The sequence below is a fragment of the Acartia tonsa genome, chromosome 11 (genome assembly GCF_053477335.1).
Source record: "Acartia tonsa isolate MP-2025a chromosome 11, ASM5347733v1, whole genome shotgun sequence".
NCBI classification, from domain to species: domain Eukaryota; kingdom Metazoa; phylum Arthropoda; class Copepoda; order Calanoida; family Acartiidae; genus Acartia; species Acartia tonsa.
Window position 1 is genome coordinate 25225149 of NC_137270.1, and position 17434 is coordinate 25242582.

General features: G+C 31.8%; 5 protein-coding genes across 11 annotated transcripts in view; 1 reads left to right on the top strand and 4 right to left on the bottom strand.

Moving 5' to 3' along the window:
- LOC145331692 (uncharacterized) overlaps window positions 1-6786 on the bottom strand; it is a 109715-nt gene extending 102929 nt beyond the window's left edge. The window contains exon 1 of one of the 2 annotated variants that reach the window (XM_080176499.1): window positions 6707-6786. Coding sequence is in view for 1 of the 2 variants with exons in the window: in XM_080176496.1 (XP_080032622.1) it covers window positions 6550-6552 (3 nt within the window). In the remaining variant the exon portion in view is untranslated. Of the gene's footprint in view, window positions 1-6549; window positions 6604-6706 lie in introns of those variants that run through there. The other variant, XM_080176496.1, reaches the window with a different exon arrangement.
- On the bottom strand, window positions 643-1333 carry LOC145331697 (histone H2B). The gene has a single exon (XM_080176505.1). It carries the CDS (start codon window positions 1171-1173, stop codon window positions 970-972), a length of 204 nt encoding a protein of 67 aa, XP_080032631.1. The 5' UTR covers window positions 1174-1333; the 3' UTR covers window positions 643-969.
- Window positions 4525-5988, top strand: LOC145331695 (histone H2A-like). The gene has a single exon (XM_080176502.1). The coding sequence runs from the start codon at window positions 5579-5581 to the stop codon at window positions 5954-5956; it is 378 nt and encodes a 125-aa protein (XP_080032628.1). The 5' UTR covers window positions 4525-5578; the 3' UTR covers window positions 5957-5988.
- LOC145331690 (uncharacterized) overlaps window positions 6603-17434 on the bottom strand; it is a 34169-nt gene continuing 23337 nt past the window's right edge. Inside the window, exons 2-12 of the mRNA XM_080176491.1 lie at window positions 11328-11405; window positions 11096-11208; window positions 10940-10995; window positions 10665-10808; window positions 9902-9998; window positions 9159-9204; window positions 9026-9095; window positions 8631-8674; window positions 8137-8215; window positions 7962-8020; window positions 6603-7580 (exon numbers count right to left, since the gene is read on the bottom strand). Coding sequence (XP_080032617.1) covers window positions 7408-7580; window positions 7962-8020; window positions 8137-8215; window positions 8631-8674; window positions 9026-9095; window positions 9159-9204; window positions 9902-9998; window positions 10665-10808; window positions 10940-10995; window positions 11096-11206 — 879 coding nt within the window. The 5' untranslated portion in view covers window positions 11207-11208; window positions 11328-11405 and the 3' untranslated portion in view covers window positions 6603-7407. The remainder of the gene's footprint in view (window positions 7581-7961; window positions 8021-8136; window positions 8216-8630; window positions 8675-9025; window positions 9096-9158; window positions 9205-9901; window positions 9999-10664; window positions 10809-10939; window positions 10996-11095; window positions 11209-11327; window positions 11406-17434) is intronic.
- LOC145331686 (uncharacterized) overlaps window positions 11413-17434 on the bottom strand; it is a 29359-nt gene continuing 23337 nt past the window's right edge. For 2 of the 6 annotated variants that reach the window (XM_080176480.1, XM_080176478.1), the window contains 14 exons: window positions 16267-16347; window positions 16128-16154; window positions 15960-15980; window positions 15523-15603; window positions 15323-15382; window positions 14987-15067; window positions 14809-14841; window positions 14045-14113; window positions 12727-12759; window positions 12618-12650; window positions 12484-12516; window positions 12255-12317; window positions 11827-12039; window positions 11413-11759 (listed from right to left, as the gene is read on the bottom strand). In XM_080176480.1, the coding sequence (XP_080032606.1) occupies window positions 11499-11759; window positions 11827-12039; window positions 12255-12317; window positions 12484-12516; window positions 12618-12650; window positions 12727-12759; window positions 14045-14113; window positions 14809-14841; window positions 14987-15067; window positions 15323-15382; window positions 15523-15603; window positions 15960-15980; window positions 16128-16154; window positions 16267-16347 (1089 nt within the window). In that variant the 3' untranslated portion in view covers window positions 11413-11498. The remainder of the gene's footprint in view (window positions 11760-11826; window positions 12040-12254; window positions 12318-12483; window positions 12517-12617; window positions 12651-12726; window positions 12760-14044; window positions 14114-14808; window positions 14842-14986; window positions 15068-15322; window positions 15383-15522; window positions 15604-15959; window positions 15981-16127; window positions 16155-16266; window positions 16348-17434) is intronic. The other 4 variants (XM_080176479.1, XM_080176483.1, XM_080176482.1 and 1 more) reach the window with 4 other exon arrangements.

The following is a 17434-nucleotide window of genomic DNA, read 5'->3' on the forward strand; positions in this document are numbered from 1 at the left end:
CAAGGAATCAATATACCAAAATTCAGATCAATCGGATAATTAGATCACATAAAAATTTGTTCAAAAAGTAAAAACAATCAACATGTTTGAAATAGACGTATGGACATTTTGGTAATAATTATAGAGTTGCTACGCTTTCTAAATCGTACCTTTTTATCACCAAGCTAGATTTCATTTTTAATTCTGAAAAGTATATAAAATCATATAAACTCAACATCTAAGACAAAATTTTCATTCGGTTTTAATTGATCTTGAAACGGTCAACTAAAGGAATCACCATGCAAAGTTTGAAATTGATAGGACAATTCTAACATGCCTAAATTAACGAAAAAAAGCTGTCTTAGATGGACGGACCGACCCTAATTATAGAAAACTTTCGCTTTTAAAAATAATCCTCATCTTAAAAGCTGTAAATCTTGTTTAAGTAAAGTTGAAAAAAAAGTAACTTGGGACAAGAATTTTCAATCTGAATAGTATTTTTAAATTCAAGAATAATAAGTTATTTGCAGTGCATGGGATCATGAAAGTAAATATATTAACATGGAAAACAGGCGGTTTCTTATACATCTTAAAAGCTTATTATAATTATGTAAAATTAACCAACTAGAATATTTCCATACAAATTGAAAGCTCATGAAAATCTCCAGATTGCCTTTTTATTATAATAAAGTAACAGGATGTGTGTTTGTCTCTTTGTTTGCACACAAATCTCGAGAACATATAAACCAGTGTTATCCTCTTAGAAAATTTAGAACTATTTTATATTAGTTTATAGGCTAGGGAGCCGAACGCTGCGGCCAGAGATCTTAGTTGTTCGCTGTCGGGGGGAGAAAATCATACCTTCAAATTTGAATAAAAAAAATGTCTAAGTATATTACCAAATAACCTTAGAGAAAATCTCGTTAAGAAATACATAGTTGGTCCTATAGAGGACCGTTTGTTCCTTTGGGCAACAAAAACAGTGGTGAATTACTTGGAGCTGGTGTACTTGGTGACGGCCTTGGTTCCCTCAGAGACGGCGTGCTTGGCCAGCTCTCCGGGAAGGAGAAGCCTGACAGCAGTCTGGATCTCCCTGGAGGTGATGGTGGATCTCTTGTTGTAGTGAGCCAGACGAGAAGCCTCAGCAGCAATACGCTCAAAGATGTCGTTGACGAAAGAGTTCATGATGCTCATGGCCTTGCTGGAGACTCCAGTGTCTGGGTGCACCTGCTTCAGGACCTTGTAGATGTAGATGGCATAAGACTCCTTGCGTCTCAACTTCTTCTTTTTCTTGTCTCCCTTAGCAATGGCCTTCTGGGCCTTGCCAGACTTCTTTGCAGCCTTTCCTGAAACTTTAGGGCCGCATAGTTGCCAGATATTTTTCAGATCAAAGTGTACAAATAATGTGTACATTGGACCTACAATGTGTACATTTGGGGGGGGGAGGGGGAAAAGGGAGGGGGGAATAGGGAGAAGGGGATGGGGTACGAGGGGGATTTGCTACGCTATCCTATATTACACTAGTGGCATCTAGGAGCACTTAAGGGAGAAAGGGGAGTCCACCTCACACTTTTAGTTGTAATTTTGCAAGTTACTACAAAAAATATAAATATTCAGTTAAACTTTAATGTTTATAACCAGAAAATCGAGGAAGGAAGCCAATTTTTTGGGGTAAAAAGTCCATTTTTGGAAGGAAAATTCCAATTTTTGTGTGTACACGTGTACATTTTTTAAAAAATGTTGAAAATGCGTACATCCTCGTCGGTTTTGCCCAATGTGTACATTTGTCAACAATCAGGTCAAAAATGCGTACATTACGCACAAAATGTGTACATCTGGCACCGTTGTTTAGGGGGCATGGTAATGTAGATAATGAATCTGGTTGAGGAACAAGAAACCCTTGTTTATATACACCCAGTGTGTTCAGTTTCCTTGAATTGTAGTTCCCGCATTTATTTTTAATCCGTTGTTCAACAATGTAGACAAGGCAGGTGATATAGCTGTAGGTGGTGATTATGTGCACCATGCCGTGCTGGGTCACCTGGTGATGCACGGCGCCGAGTGTCTGTTTCACTGCATGGATATAGGAACATTATAAACATAAAAAATATAAATCTAGTAAACTTTAATTTTAATATAGAAAGAAAATATAGGGACGGGTTTTCTTTATAATATGCTGTAGGAATCATCCCAAAAAATACTATTCTATTAGAATAAAAATTAATTTAATTAAAAATGTTATTCCATCCTCTTGGGAATTTTTACAATTTTGGAAATCAGTATGTTTTAATGAAAGTACGCACTTTCTGGCAACGATTATTGAGTTGCTCCACTTTCTAAATCGTACATAACTGTAATAAGAATCATAATGCTAAGATTGATATCAATAGGACAATTCTAACCTGTCTTAATTAACGTCGAAAAGAGCTAATCGTAACGGAAGTACTGACGGACCGACCCTAGGGGTGGGGGGGGGGGGATGCATGCAACAATTTCGTAATCAATACGCAAATAGTACTTTTTCAGAATTTTGTTATGAAACTTGGCATGTATACCTAATCCTTTTGGTAACTCTATTTTCCAATTGATCAAAAAGTTGGAAAAGAAACGATTAACGGATGGCGGATCAGCCGTTTGGCTGTTTTTCGGCGCTATTTTACTAGGATATGTCACACGTCCTATATACACATCATACTCTTGGCCTCTCCCAGTCGCTTACAGCCGGTTCTAGCCGGTAGCGGCTGTTACTAGAAATTTTACAAAAGGTGATTAGTATGTATGAACAAGTCGATTCCTATTTAATAAATGATGGATTTGCCCTGGAAATAGCCAAAAATTGACTAAAAGGATAAGCTGCCAGCCGTTACTTTTTGTTCAATTTAGGGAAAATATACCTACGAAGGATTACTCATGCCAAGTTTCATAACACAATTCAAACTCTAAGTTTTGTGCATCGATTACGAGAAGAAAAGATTTGCTTATAATAAAGTGAAATTTGAAAACTACATTTAAAAATTGAATGTCCAATTTTCTATTCTTATATCCATGCCTATCGTATTTGTGGCAAAACTCCACTCCGCTTGTTATTTTTCTTTGTGTACCGGAACGACATAACAACCTACTGGCGGGAAACTTAAAATTCCCCCTCTCTGTCAACTGGAATTTCTGAAACTAAGCGAGAAATAACTTTTTGAAAATGTAAAATCATCAGATATCAGATTATTTAGAGTTAAAAATCAATTAAAACTTGACTGAAAATAAAGAGTTTTGAGATAAGTATCTGACAGTCTAAGAAAGTTTTAATTATTAAAAGCTTTATGGGATTATTCATTTGATACGTGATCCTTCGGTTCATACAGACAGACAGAGAAACAAATCATATCAGGATTACCAAGTTACGGTTAATATTTCATATTATAAAAATAACGTAAGACAAAAAAAAATTCTGCATTTCATAAATTAAATAGAATAGAACATATTCTATGGACTAAAAAGTAAGTTCTCACTTAATCCTGAATACAAGCTTCATAATAAAACATCCTTTTGTCCCTTTAAATTTGAAATGGCTTGGCTTGGGTTTCATTTAATTATCAGCCATTTTGAATTTTCGATTTTACCGCCAAATGCCCCACTTTCTAACAAACGCCTAAAAATAAATCGTTTATGTATGAAATAGAATTTTTAAAAGATTGAATACCATTTCATAATTATAATTTAGAAGCATTTGATATTTAAGTAAAACTTGATAAAAAATGAAAGGATTAGAAACGGTAAAACCAACTTATTTTTCAAAAATAAGGATATATTCACCTTTGTCCAAATAAAGTAGTTATGGTTTTATGTCTAAAGCTTAAAATCTCAATAACCACTGAACCGATTGGGTTCTCTATTTTAGGTAAGCTTCGCGCATAAGTCCTGTAATGGTTTTAGGCCTATTTATTTTTAGATTAAATTTTTGAGATGGTTTAAAGCTATTTTCCACCAATAGTAATCTATGAATTTATCTTTTGAATTTAAGTTAATTTGACATCTCACTGTAAAATGTAATATAAAGTGTGAAATTAAAATATAGATAAAATGTAATTATAACTGAACTTATTTGGGACAATTCCAATACAAAACTCAAATAACCTTATTTTGAACCCATAAAATTCACATAAATCCATTCCAAGAATAAAATGCAACCCATTTAAGAGACCTGTTCACAAGTCAAAAAAATACCTACTTACTACTTAATTTTCCCTGAATAAGAGTAAGTGCTTCAATATAAAATAGCAAGTTTTTGTTTGTTTGTCTTTTAAGATCTAGCAAACCACTGAAACGATTAATAAGGAAGCTATAAAGTTTAAACGGATGGTTTAATGCCTTTTAATATTGAAACTTTCTTTAAGTGTTGGAATGGTTTTAGGAATAGGATTGAAAAAAAATTTAATATCCTAAACGAATTTAAGTCCCACAACTAAAGAGAAACTATGAGACTGAAAATTAAGTTACTTTTCAGAAATCCGTTTTTTTTATTTTATTTCTGTATTGGTAGTTTTTTTTTCTTTTCTGTAGGTTATCTACTAATTCTGAAATATAAAGAAATTGAAAACTTTGCCGTTATTCATTCGAAACAGATTAATATCCTGTGGATTTGAATCGATTTTATAACCGCGGAGAGCTGTTTGAGAGAAAATAACAATTTTTATACTCTTGTTATGTATGATACTTAAAAGTAAATTATTTTTATAAAAACAGAATACCGACCTTTCTGGTGAAGTCTTATCTTTGTTTTTTTTTAAATGCAATTTGAATTACTAAAATCTACTTATATTCTTAGAATTTAAGCAGTTACTTTTTTTTTCATGGCAACTTTACATATAAAAAAATGGCAAAACTTACTGTTTAAAAAAACGGGGTGGTAAAAGAAAATCTAAGTTTTGTATATTTTCCTTTCATAGTTTTATTTTTCAAGCTTTTCGACAAATATTGAAAATTTTGACAGTAAATAAAGGTATTTTAAACCAAGTTTTATTTACACATTAATTCTTTGTTTTTTTTTACCATGGATTTATTCCTAGAGAAGCCCTTTAAAATTCCAAAGTTGTTTTCCGCTTTGCACTTTTTCCATCTTCTGAATAACCAGATAATACAAAATAGTAAATCTTTGAGTGAGGGTTATAAATAATAGAAGTTTACAATAAAAAGAAAATCCTGAAGAAATTATTTTATTATACAGTCAAGAGTTTAGACAAAAACCGTTGAACTTTTGGCGGTTAAAGGCAGGTGAAAGTTTTAATGTATTGGGATAAGATGGGCGTAGGAAATTTAAGGGGGAGGGGTGGGCCAAGGGGAGGGCGATTTAGCTTTGATGTGCGGGGGGGGGATATTAAAATTACTGGGGGGTGGAGAGGGCGATAACAAGGGAATAGACTTAAAAAGAGAAGGAAAAGGGTAAAATCATAAAATTGTTTGGGGGAATATAGAAATTTTGCTCCAATAGGAGTAGGGAATATATAATCCTAACTACGTTAAGAACCCCGTAAGTGTATAAATAAGGCATATTTGAACCTTATCACTAATTTTGAATTTAATTCCAAACACCCATCGAATCATCATGTCTGGCCGTGGCAAAGGAGGAAAATCTAAGGCAAAGGCTAAGAGCCGTTCCAGCCGTGCTGGACTTCAGTTCCCTGTTGGACGTATCCACCGTCTTCTCCGCAAGGGAAACTATGCTGAGCGTGTTGGTGCTGGAGCCCCAGTCTACATGGCTGCCGTCATGGAGTACTTGGCTGCTGAGGTTCTTGAATTGGCCGGTAACGCCGCCAGAGACAACAAGAAGACCAGAATCATCCCCAGACATCTGCAGCTCGCCATCCGTAACGACGAGGAGTTGAACAAGCTGTTGAGCGGTGTCACCATTGCCCAGGGTGGTGTCCTCCCCAACATCCAGGCTGTTCTCCTCCCCAAGAAGTCTGAGAAGACCAAGGCTTAATTTACTCACCGACCGGATAACCGAAAACAAAACGCCCTTTACAGGGCCACCATATCTATCAAAGAGAATTATTCATTCTAGTATTTACAGTATTATTAAGCTAAGAGTATTATAATGCATAGCATGCAATATAATAGACCTATGTATAGGGATTCAATAATAAAATAACCTTACCTGTTATTTATTGTAGTTTTAATAGTTGGAACGACAAGAGTGTATACTTATCTTGTGGGTAATCTTGACATGTTAGAGTACCTGGATATTTGATAATAATTGTGGAAAAGGATGTTATCTTCCCAAAGGAAAAAAAAAAAAAAAAAGACTCGAGAAAATTGAATCAACGCCACAAACAACCCTCTTACGTGACTCAAAAGGCCCCTAGAGACACATTTGTCTTTGCCTGCATATAGTTCACTCTTCATGACGTCATTTCATCAAGAATTTGCCCCTTTTTTGTAACCAGCCCTATATTGAAAACCACATTTCCCCAGAGCATTGCGGACTGACAAATGTATCGGTCGAAAATATTTTGATATTATCATTTACGACCAATAATCAATAAATAAACACCGCACTATTTAAAATAAACTTACCATAAATATTAAACAGTAAGAATTCGTTACATTTTCATTTTAAATCTGAAAACTAAAAAAACAATCAAAATGATATGATACATGATTTTTCAGCATGGTTTAGAACTGGTTCTAATCCAGCGGATATTAATCGGTTTCGAAGCCTAACTAAACTTACTTGATGTTATAATGATTTGTTCTTTAATTTGAAGCAATGTTGTTGTCTCAACTTTACTTAGCACATATTATGGAAAATCTGTAATAATGATATTAAGATACATTGATCTAAATTAAACAAAGTTCTTGTGTATACAATTTGTAATTTAAATGAAAATAGTACTTAACGATTGTAATATAGAATATTACAATTTAAAACCTTTCAACTATATTTTTAACAGCTTCTGTTTGAAGAAGAATATTCCAATATCTTCTAGCAAGTGCCTCAGCTTTTTCTGTGTAATCAGCAATCATAGTTCTTGTATTGTTTAGCATACTGCTGTCTTTCAACATGTCTTCAGCCCTTTTCATACTCAAAGAAACTTTTGATCCAATGTTTAATAAAATTATAGGTTATTTCACATAGTACCAACTTTACAATATTACAATTTTAAAGTGTCTATGACATGTAAAGGTTTTAAATTATACATTCCTATTTTTTTTTTTATCAAATTAACCACAAATTGATGCAGGTAGGTATAAAATCTATTATGTATTGTTCTTATGAAATTACACAACAGTTTCAAGTTCACAGATTATAATGTTCAAAATGAAATTTGTTGATGTTGAGGTCTTAACAAAAAATAAACAGCTGGGACACTACAACAAATTAATCGTTTGGTTATTAAATATTTAATCATTTTACATATTTAGTTATACTTTTCAAGTTGGTGTTTTTGGATTGCTTAGTTCTGGAGGATTTATGCCATTTTCAGAACCAGACCTCAAATTGGAAAGTGTGTTTTTTCCAGGTATACGTTGCCATATGTTTGTTAGCCATGATTTCAAATTGAACCAATTAGTTTCACTTCCAGCATCTTGATTTGGAATTGGAGCTAAAAAATAAGTTTATGTTATCATGAAAAAATGTTTTTATTGAGTTTGTAAATATCAGCAGATGACACTTTTAAACTTTTACATTTTTTTTTTACTAAGTTTGGCTTTTTGATATTAAGTTGTTTTTAATTAAATGGTTATATTTGGAATAATTAAATTGATTTTAATATCAGCAAAATTGATGTTCTATTCAGACAAAACAAAATGGCATAAGGTATACCCACGCATAGAGTCAAATACAACAAATAGTCTAGGAAATTAAAAAATGTTTAATTATGGAGAAAAAAAGAGAGAAAAATTAAGTTTTTATTCATTTTATGTAAGGACATAATTTTTTCTTATTTAAAAGTACAAAATTCCAAGGAAACTTTTACACTAACCTTGCATGTCTGATGATGATTGCCTTTCTTGAGTTGCATTGTGCTCATTTCCATAATTACTAAAAAAAACAAAGATTTGATAAGATTGTCTGTCAGTATCTAATGACAAATAAAATTAAATAACTCGATCTGCATTCTTTTCATAATATGAACAAGTGTTAGAAATTGTAAAAACCTGTCATTATTTGATTGCTCAATCTTATGTATGTTGCTCCTTCTTCCAGGATTGTTCAAGCCACCAGGATGTCCTGTTCCTGAAGATTTAAATAAGGGGGGGGGGGGGGGGGGGTGGAATTTTGACACATTTGCGTAAACCTGGTGCCTAGGCTTTATCTTTGGACTGAGAGGATAAGTGATATAATTAAAATCATTCTTATATGATGAATTTCACGAAGTTTTAAGATTTTTTGGATAGACCTCCAGGTTCCGGAACTGCCACCTCCAGGTGGTCTCTGTACAGGTAAAATGAAATTTTTTTTCATTTTTACCTGTACAGAGACCACCTGGAGGCCTATTAAAAAATCTTAATACTTCGTGAAATTCATCATATAAGAATAGCACCAGGTTTACGCAAATCATATGTGTCAACCCCTCCCCCCTCTTATTACTTCCAAAAAATGGAAGAAAACTCTTTCTTAACATTTTTAATAAGGATAACAAAAAAAATACCTGTTACTCCATACGTTGGTTGCTGATTTTCTCCATGTGTAGAACTAAATTTCATAAATAATAGATAAATCTAAACAATGCAAACTTGTATATTATAGATTTATAATACTGCAGGGGTGTATATATATTCTGCACAAGATTCATTTTTTTCAGTGCTGAAATTTTTTCATTTTCCCCAAGGAAGGGGATAAAATGGAAAAATATTCCCCCTCCTACATATTCTTTTAGTTTTTTTTCACCAAACAGGGGAGAAAATTGGAAAAAATGCTTTCATTTTTATTAATTTTTACATTTTTCCCCCCAACCACATATTTTTTATTCCCCCCCCCCCCCTCAGCCGGGTCAAATTTGCAGAATATACACTTCTGTATACTGACAAAAATCATAGAAATTACCTGGAGTTAATTGTAGCATATGAGGTTTCCTGTTCATAACCTCCCATATTCAAATTATGAATTTGATCCTCTTAAAAAACATTAGGTATCTAAAATAACATTTTTGATATGTGTAATTATTGCTGGTACTTACTTTTCTGCTGGATTAAATTGTTAGTTGCCTCTCTTCTTGCTTTAATCTAAAAAATGCATAAAATATAATATTTATAACAAACATGGATGACAACATCCATAAGTAGCGAAGCACAAAAATTCGTGGATGGGACTGACCGTCACTGTTTTTTTCTTCAAATGACGGGAAATTTGATTTTGATATCTTTAACTGAATTTTTTTTGAAAATCTGACTAAAAACACCAAAGCTATGGGAACATGTAAAAAATGAAATAGCCAAAAACCTGCAAAAAGGCAGTCTGACCTTCATAGTTGTTTTCTTTAAACGACGGGAAATTTAATTTTGATATCTATATCTTTAAAAAATTTGAAAATCGGACCATAAACACCAAAGATGTGGGGAAAATGTAAAAAAAAAAAATAAAAATAGCCAAAAACCTGCAAAAAGGCAGTCTGACCGTCATTGTTGTTTTCTCCAAACCACGGAAAATTCATTTTGATATCTTTAACTGAAAAAATTTTGAAAATCGGACCATAAACATCAAAGATATGGGTAAAAATGGCCTAAAACCTGTTAAAAAGCCGTCTGACCGCCATTGATGTTTTTAAGTTTAAGTTAATTGTGCTCCTTAATGATGGGAATATTGTCAACAAATTTCAGCTTTCTATCTTTTATAGGAGCTGAGTAAATCCCATTTCCTCCATAGCGTTACGGACGGACACAAAGTGAATTTTAGAGTAGCTTCGCTACTAATAAACCTTACATTGGCTAAAACCTCATCATCTTCTCCAAAGAGTTGTGTATATACATCATAGGCATTGGAGCCACTGGTTGAGAAATCTTTTCTATCCTCCTTATTCCTAATTTATTATCGGAGTTCATTAATTTAAAAACAATTATATCTATTATAGAAAGAAAAGTTCTATAACATTCTTATTGCTAATTCTAAAGGGGGGGGGGGGGGCGAAAGTGACACTTTTTGAAACCAAAACTAAAAGTCAACAAAGGAACTCAACTAAAAAAAAAGAGTTACAGGTCTGAGATTTTGCATGGATATTTGTTACTACCACTCAGTTCCATTTATCAGATTTCTAATGATTAAAGGGGGGGGGGGGCGAAAGTGACACTTTTTGAAACCAAAACTATAAGTCAAAGGAACTCAACTAAAAAAAAGAGTTACAGGTCTGACATTTTGCATGGCAGTTGCTTTGTAGGGGTAAAATATGGAACTGTGAAGAAACGGCGGCGCAACCGCCGAAAACCGCCGTTTCCCGCCGAATTTTTTTTGCCTTTTCTCGGCAGTTGCGACGCCGTTTCTTCACAGTTCCATATTGTACCCCTATAAAGCAACTGCCATGCAAAATGTCAGACCTGTAACTCTTTTTTTAGTTGAGTTCCTTTGACTTTTAGTTTTGGTTTCAAAAAGTGTCACTTTCGCCCCCCCCCCCCCCTTTAATCATTAGAAATCTGATAAATGGAACTGAGTGGTAGTAACAAATATCCTAAAAATAATTCATGGATCTTACCTTACATCATCACCAAAAGCTGAATCTCCAAATATGTCTCTAAACACTTTGTAAGGATCAAGTGTAGGTCTCAGATCCACATGAGAGGAAAATGGAGTCTCATTAGACATCTCATAGTCAAATAGACATCTTTTATCATTGTCACTAGAAAATATCACAATATGTAAATAAAAATAACAAGTGGAAATTTTTTTTAAATGTTTAAAACTTTATTTAGGTTAGAGTTATTTTTGTGAAAAGATAATTTTTAGGTTAGGAGAGAGTTAATGTTTTACCTCAAGATTTCAAATGCCTCAGCAATTTCTTTAAACTTTTCTTCAGCACCCTCATCCTAAATATTTTATGATAAATCGTTAAAGATTTACAGTGATAAAAATCTTAAGTCACTAATAGATTATGGAATCCAAATAAATTCAAATGGCACCAAAAACCTGATTTTTGTCAGGATGATACTTCAGAGCCATGTTTCTATATGCCTTTTTGATTTCATCTTCAGAGGCTAGCCTATCAACCCCAAGGATCGAATAATAATCTTTAGACATCCCTAAAACAAAGAATTCATTTAAAAAACTAATTCAAAGCTAAAAAATATTTAAAGCTTATAACTAAAACCCTTAACTTCACAAAATCATAAAACCAACTTCACAAAATATCTGAACTCACTTGATGTTAAAATGGTTTGTTTTTTATTTTGAAGCAATGTTGTTCTCTCAACTTTATTTAGCACATATTATGGATAATCTGTAAAAAAAAATATTTTTTTTTCAAGTTAAACAACGTTTTTTTTAAAAATAATCTATAGTACTTAATAATTGTAATACTGAATATTACAATTTAAAGCATTTCAACTATATTGTTAACAGCTTCTGTTTGAAGAAGAACATTCCAGTATCTTCTAGCAATTACTTTAGCTTTTTCTGTGTAATCAGCAATCACAATTCTTGTATTGTTGAGCATACTGCTGTCTTTCAACATGTCTTCAGCCCTCTTCATGCACAGAGAAACTAATTTTCCAATGTGATTCAACATTTTTCTGTCTTGAATTGTCAGGTCAAACAAGACAAAGATAATAGAAAATGCCAGGAATGCAGATGCCTATAAATCAAAAGTAGATTATTATAGTTTCCTTTCTATAAATATTTTTTTTCCATAATTTACATACCATTATAGTAGTCAGCTTAGTCTTTGAATCCTGTTCGTTTGTGGTTTTTCCAGTCAGCAACAATTTTCCATTTTCACCAAGTCTTCTGTTTTTAGGTATAGTTTCTGATTTGAATGAGTGCCCATGATGACCAAAACAGGCATCTCCATAGCACACCAAGCTCCCAGAATTGGGGTAAATCAACAAGATGGCAATCAAAACAAATGCTGTCAACTAAATATAAATACAATTTTTGAGAATAGGTAAAAAATCAAAGAGATTTGAACTATCATAAAAGCAAATTTAATTTATAAGCAAAGAACCTCTTTTCCCCTTACACCCTGTTATTTGGATTTAAATAATTAAAAATTTTCTTAGCGTAAAAGTTTCCTAACTATAAAAAAATTTTAATGTGCCACCAAAAATGACTGTTGAATAATATAACTCACCGATATGATAATCAGGCGAAATCTCTTTTCTTCCTCTTTTAGTTTTGCCAACTTAGTTTCCTCCTTTTATAATAAAATTATATTACATCAACTGCAAAATGTTGATTTTTTAATGATGACAAAAAATATCTGCATGCATTATGAATGCTAGCAAAATGATTTAAATGAAATTGTTTTTAATTTGATAAACTGTAATTGCATTTTTCAAAACACGATGAAAGAAACTTACTTCTAACTTTTTCTTGATTGTCTCAGTCTCAAACTAAACACGAGTTTTTTCTTAAAATTTTGGGGTAACTTATATTGTTTTAATTTTGAATAGAAGTCTTATGAATATGTTACTTTTTAGAGAGAAGAATTTACCTCAAGTTGAAATTTTTTCATATTAGCCTCAATCTACATAAAAAATAATAAATCTTTGTGTGAAACATTCAAAACAAAATTAGCTCTCAATATTATTTAATTTGTTTACCTCATCTTTTTTCATTTTTTGTTCAGCTTCCAACTGAAATCAAATGTCAACTTAAATTGTTATAACAATGTTCATAGTTATTACCCCGTCCCGTTTTAGAAAAATTTTGTTAAAATTTTGGCCCCCAGCCAAAATATGGTTGACTTATTCAAAAAATGACCTATACAAATTTTTTTTTGTAGTGCAAAAATTGCGATGGTAAAAGCACTGCATTCATATGTTAGACGGCCTCCACTTTTTTTTGGTTTATATCGACACACTAGAATTGAAATTCTGTGGTACAAGAGCTTTAAAAACAGGTCTTTTAGCAGATTTAAAAAACTTTGCAGTGCTTGTACCATCGCAATTTTTGTATTACAGAAAAAATATTTTGCATGGGTATTTTTTTTTTGCAAAAATCAACCATATTTTGGCTGGGGGCCAAAATTTTTACAAAAATTTTCTAAAACGGGACGGGGTAATGGTTATACTAAGTAGAGTTGATATTTGTTTTAAATTGGCTAACTCTATTTTATCATCATAATGTGTACTGTTATTATATTCTGTTTAGGGGGGAAAATATTTCTACTTACAGACTTTTATTTTAAAATAATATTTTTCAAATTATAAGAAACTAGCAGCAACGCATCTAGTGCAGGGAGTAAGGGAGGGGACAATGGATCGAATATTCAATTTTTAAGGAGTCTCAGACTTTGGGGACTGGCTTAAAGGGAATGTGCACGAATACAGCAGATTCTTACTGATTTAGGGGACTTGCGCATCAATGCCCCGCTAACTAGCTGAGCTAGTTTTGAATATGCAGACAGAAAAGTTTGTTATTTATCGCTGGTTTTAACAAATATTTTTTCCCAAGAAAATGTCTTTTCATGTATAGAAACTCTACTGTGATATTTATGTATTAAATAATCTAAGAACCGCTTGAATTTAGGGGTCAGTTATAAATATATCAGAAGGGTTGAGGTAGTTCTAAACAAGATGTTTCTAGTGATTAATTACAGAATGTTTACTACATTGTGATGTGTTGATAATTTAATTTTCAAGTAAATGATTTTTTCTTAGAACTAATTTTGTTCTAAATTAGGTTACCATGATCCCTTTACAATTTTGGTAAAATTTTCTTGATAAATCTGGGTTTCATTGCTTTTTAGCGAACCTTCTTAAATTGAATTAATTGCCCATTGTCCCCTCCCTTACTCCCTGCATCTAGTGACACACGAGGAAAAGAGGGAGGTAATAAACCTTCACTGGATCTTTAAAAAGGCAAATCTTGAATGTAAAGACACACAAATACCCAGACACAATTTATGCAACAATTTACCTCCAATAGTTTAGTTTCTTTCCTTAATTTCTCTATTTCCAACTCTTTGTCTTTTGCAGCCACCACAGCCTAAACAAAATACAAAATTTTACTCATTTTTATTTAGATACACAAATTTTTTTTTAATAATAAAGCTACTCTATGATTTTAAAATGTCCGTCTGCCTATTTGCAAGAACCATTAGGAGGAATTTTCTTCAAAGATTACATATACTGATGAGAATCTAGTAGACAATTTTGATATTTAACATATTTATATAGAATTAGTCAGACAGATGATCAATAAGCAACTACTCGATCTTACTTAGTTTGTCACTCTGTCAATAATGCTCGGACAGTTATTTATTGGCTCCTATTCTAGAGAGATGGTTGATTTTTTCATGTAAATATTTTTCCTATCAATAAGCATTAACTCTATATACCACTTGGTCAATCAATCTGCATGTAATCATGCTTTAGTTAACCTAATTTTCTATTAGTAAAACTGTTTTTTTTTCTGTTTTGCTATTTAGGATAAAAGGCTTATATTTCATGAAAAAATGCACACCTAGTGTATAAATCATATTTTCTGTACGTTGGTCTTTCAAAATTATTGTAAAATACACTTTTATCCGCTGTTATCAAAGATAAACTTCTAAAGATTCGTATGAACACTGAACGTCAATAATTACTATGTCTGTCTGTCTGTCTTTATTTAGATTTTATTAGCTTTGCTTCTAATAGATGCTGTCATTCTTATTTATTATAAAAGCTGCATAATAGTACCTTTATCTTTTCAATATTCTCCTCATGTTCCCACTAAAATCATAAATGTCTTTTAAAAAGTTTGTAGTTTTTAAAGAAAATTAGATATTCTAAATAATAGTGCATATGGTAATATTTTTCAAAAATTGATATAGAACTTTAGAAAAAAGGTTTTATTTATAAAGATGTTTTACAATACCTCATCTTTTTTTAGCTTAGCATTCATTTCTTCCATTTTTAACTTAGCTTCTCTCTCTTCTTTCACTTTTTCACGTTCTAACTGAAAGAATTGTACATCTTTTGAATTATCTCAGCTGATATCAAAGATAAACATTGAAATTTGTTTTAAGATTCATTTGATTACAAAGCTTCCAACGAGGTTTGTCTCTTTTTCTGTCATGGCGTGGTTTCAATAGATATTTTTTAGGCAAAATTTGATTCTTTTCAGTAAAGATTAGAGCCTTTCCAATGATTTCTATATGAACAATGGATGTGTTGTCATCCTTGTCAAATGATATTTATAAGAAAAACTTACCTTGTTTTGTCTTGCCCTTTCATTTGCTTCTCGTTCTGACAACTCTTGTTGTTGTAACAACTTTCATTAAAAAAATATGAGAATATTGTAATTTTTTTTAAATTCAAGATTAAGTTTGTCTATCATACCCTAAATTATATCTAATGTTTTAAGAATCTTTAAACAATCTTTAGAATTATTTGAATTATTAATGTTTTAACCTCTTTTTCTTTCATTTTAAAATTTGCTTCTTGTTCTTTCAACTTCAATTCTAATTCTCCTTTATTTTTAGCTGCTTCAACCTAAAATTATGTTACAATCAAAATAATTTTGTATGTCGGGCATAAAATTAAAGATTACTGAGAAATAAGGTTAAGAAAACAGTATAAATTAAGCAGATTAATTGTGTAAATACTACATAGGCTCACTATAGGTACAAAATTAGAATCTACAAATCAAAACTAAAATTATTTTTAAAATGCACATTTATTGTTTGCTTTTTCTAAGATAAGTGAATAAAAATGTTATGCTTTTATTCTACATATAAACAAGTTAGCAGTATTATCACTCTAAAACAGGCTCTTTTAAAACATTATGTCCTTGGAGTTAAAGTAAAAAAAATATGATTGGGTATCAGCTTAAAGTAAAGTAACATTACCTCTAATTTCTTTTTGTGAACCTAAAAAAATAATTTTAAAGATTAATAATTTTTACTTAACTAATATTTCTTCAAATCTAATGAAAAGGGGAGAGAAGTTATGCAAAACATTTTATTAATATGTAAGAACTATCAAAATAAAAAAAATGAATAAATGATGATTAATACCTCAGCTTCTTCTTTAGCTTTTGCAATCTAAACAAACAAATTTTAATTGCTTAGTTCTAAAATAAATATTTCTAAACAGCATTTAAAAAAATAGTTTTAATAGTCATTAAAGAATTATTTGAATTATTAATGTTTTAACCTCTTTTTCTTTCATTTTAAAATTTGCTTCGTGTTCTTTCTGTTTCAATTCTAAATCTCCTTTATTTTTAGCTGCTTCAACCTAAAATTATGTTACAATCAAAATAATTTTGTATGTCGGGCATAAAATTAAAGATTACTGCAGGGGTGTATATTCTACATGGGATCCCCTGCTCAGGGGGGGGGGGGGGAAATAAAAAATAAGTGGTTGAAGGGGAAAAAAATGTAAAAATTAAGAAAACTGAAATTATTTTTTCCATTTCCCCCCCTCCTTGGTGAAAAAACCAAAAAAAAATGTGTGGTACACAAGGACCCTGGTAGGAAATTGACAACTTATTCATACGTACTGTACTAAATCAATCATTACTTGGACTAATTTAACCAAAATAGGTTTTTTTTTAGGTTTTTGATATTTCATACAACCCCCTTAAGTTATTCATTACAGTAAAATACAATTTTAAAATTTATTTACTGTGTAAATATGCATAAATATGACGTTTTTACTGACAATTATGTTGATTTTTACTCAAAGCATATATCTTGTAGACAATAAAATGATTAAGTATAACTTTCGTTCTATTTAAGATAAATTGATGAAATAAAAAGTACATTCAATTTTATTAAGCTGAAAAGTCACTTATTGATATTAAGAAATAATAAACCCCTTTGAGTGGGGGAGGGGGGGGGGGCGTTGAGTATCGAAATAAGAAACTAATGTAAATTTCTTTTCTACGGTGCATGGGTTTTAATGATTCATATAGCAGCCAAACTGTTTTAGGCAATACCCATTTGTCTGTCTCTTCCTCTGTCTGTCTGTCCTTTTGTCTGTCTGTCCCTCCACTTGTTTTAGGCAATACCCATTTGTCTGTCTGTTCCTCTGTCTGTCTGTCCTTTTGTCTGTCTGTCCCTCCACTTGTCTGTCTATCTGTCTAACTGCCTCTCTTTTGGATTTCAATGAATCATCTAGCATAGCCTAATTGTAATTTGTTAATGCCTCAAAGACTCTCTTGTTACTATTTACCTGTCCCTCTGTCTGTCTGTCTGTCCCTCTGTCTGTCTGATCATTCACAGGTTCTCTATTGGATTTTATCTAATCAATTGTCTATTTTAGTAAAACTTTGATAATTCTTTTTGCCCGTCTGTCTGTCTATCTACTTAGTTTCTACCCT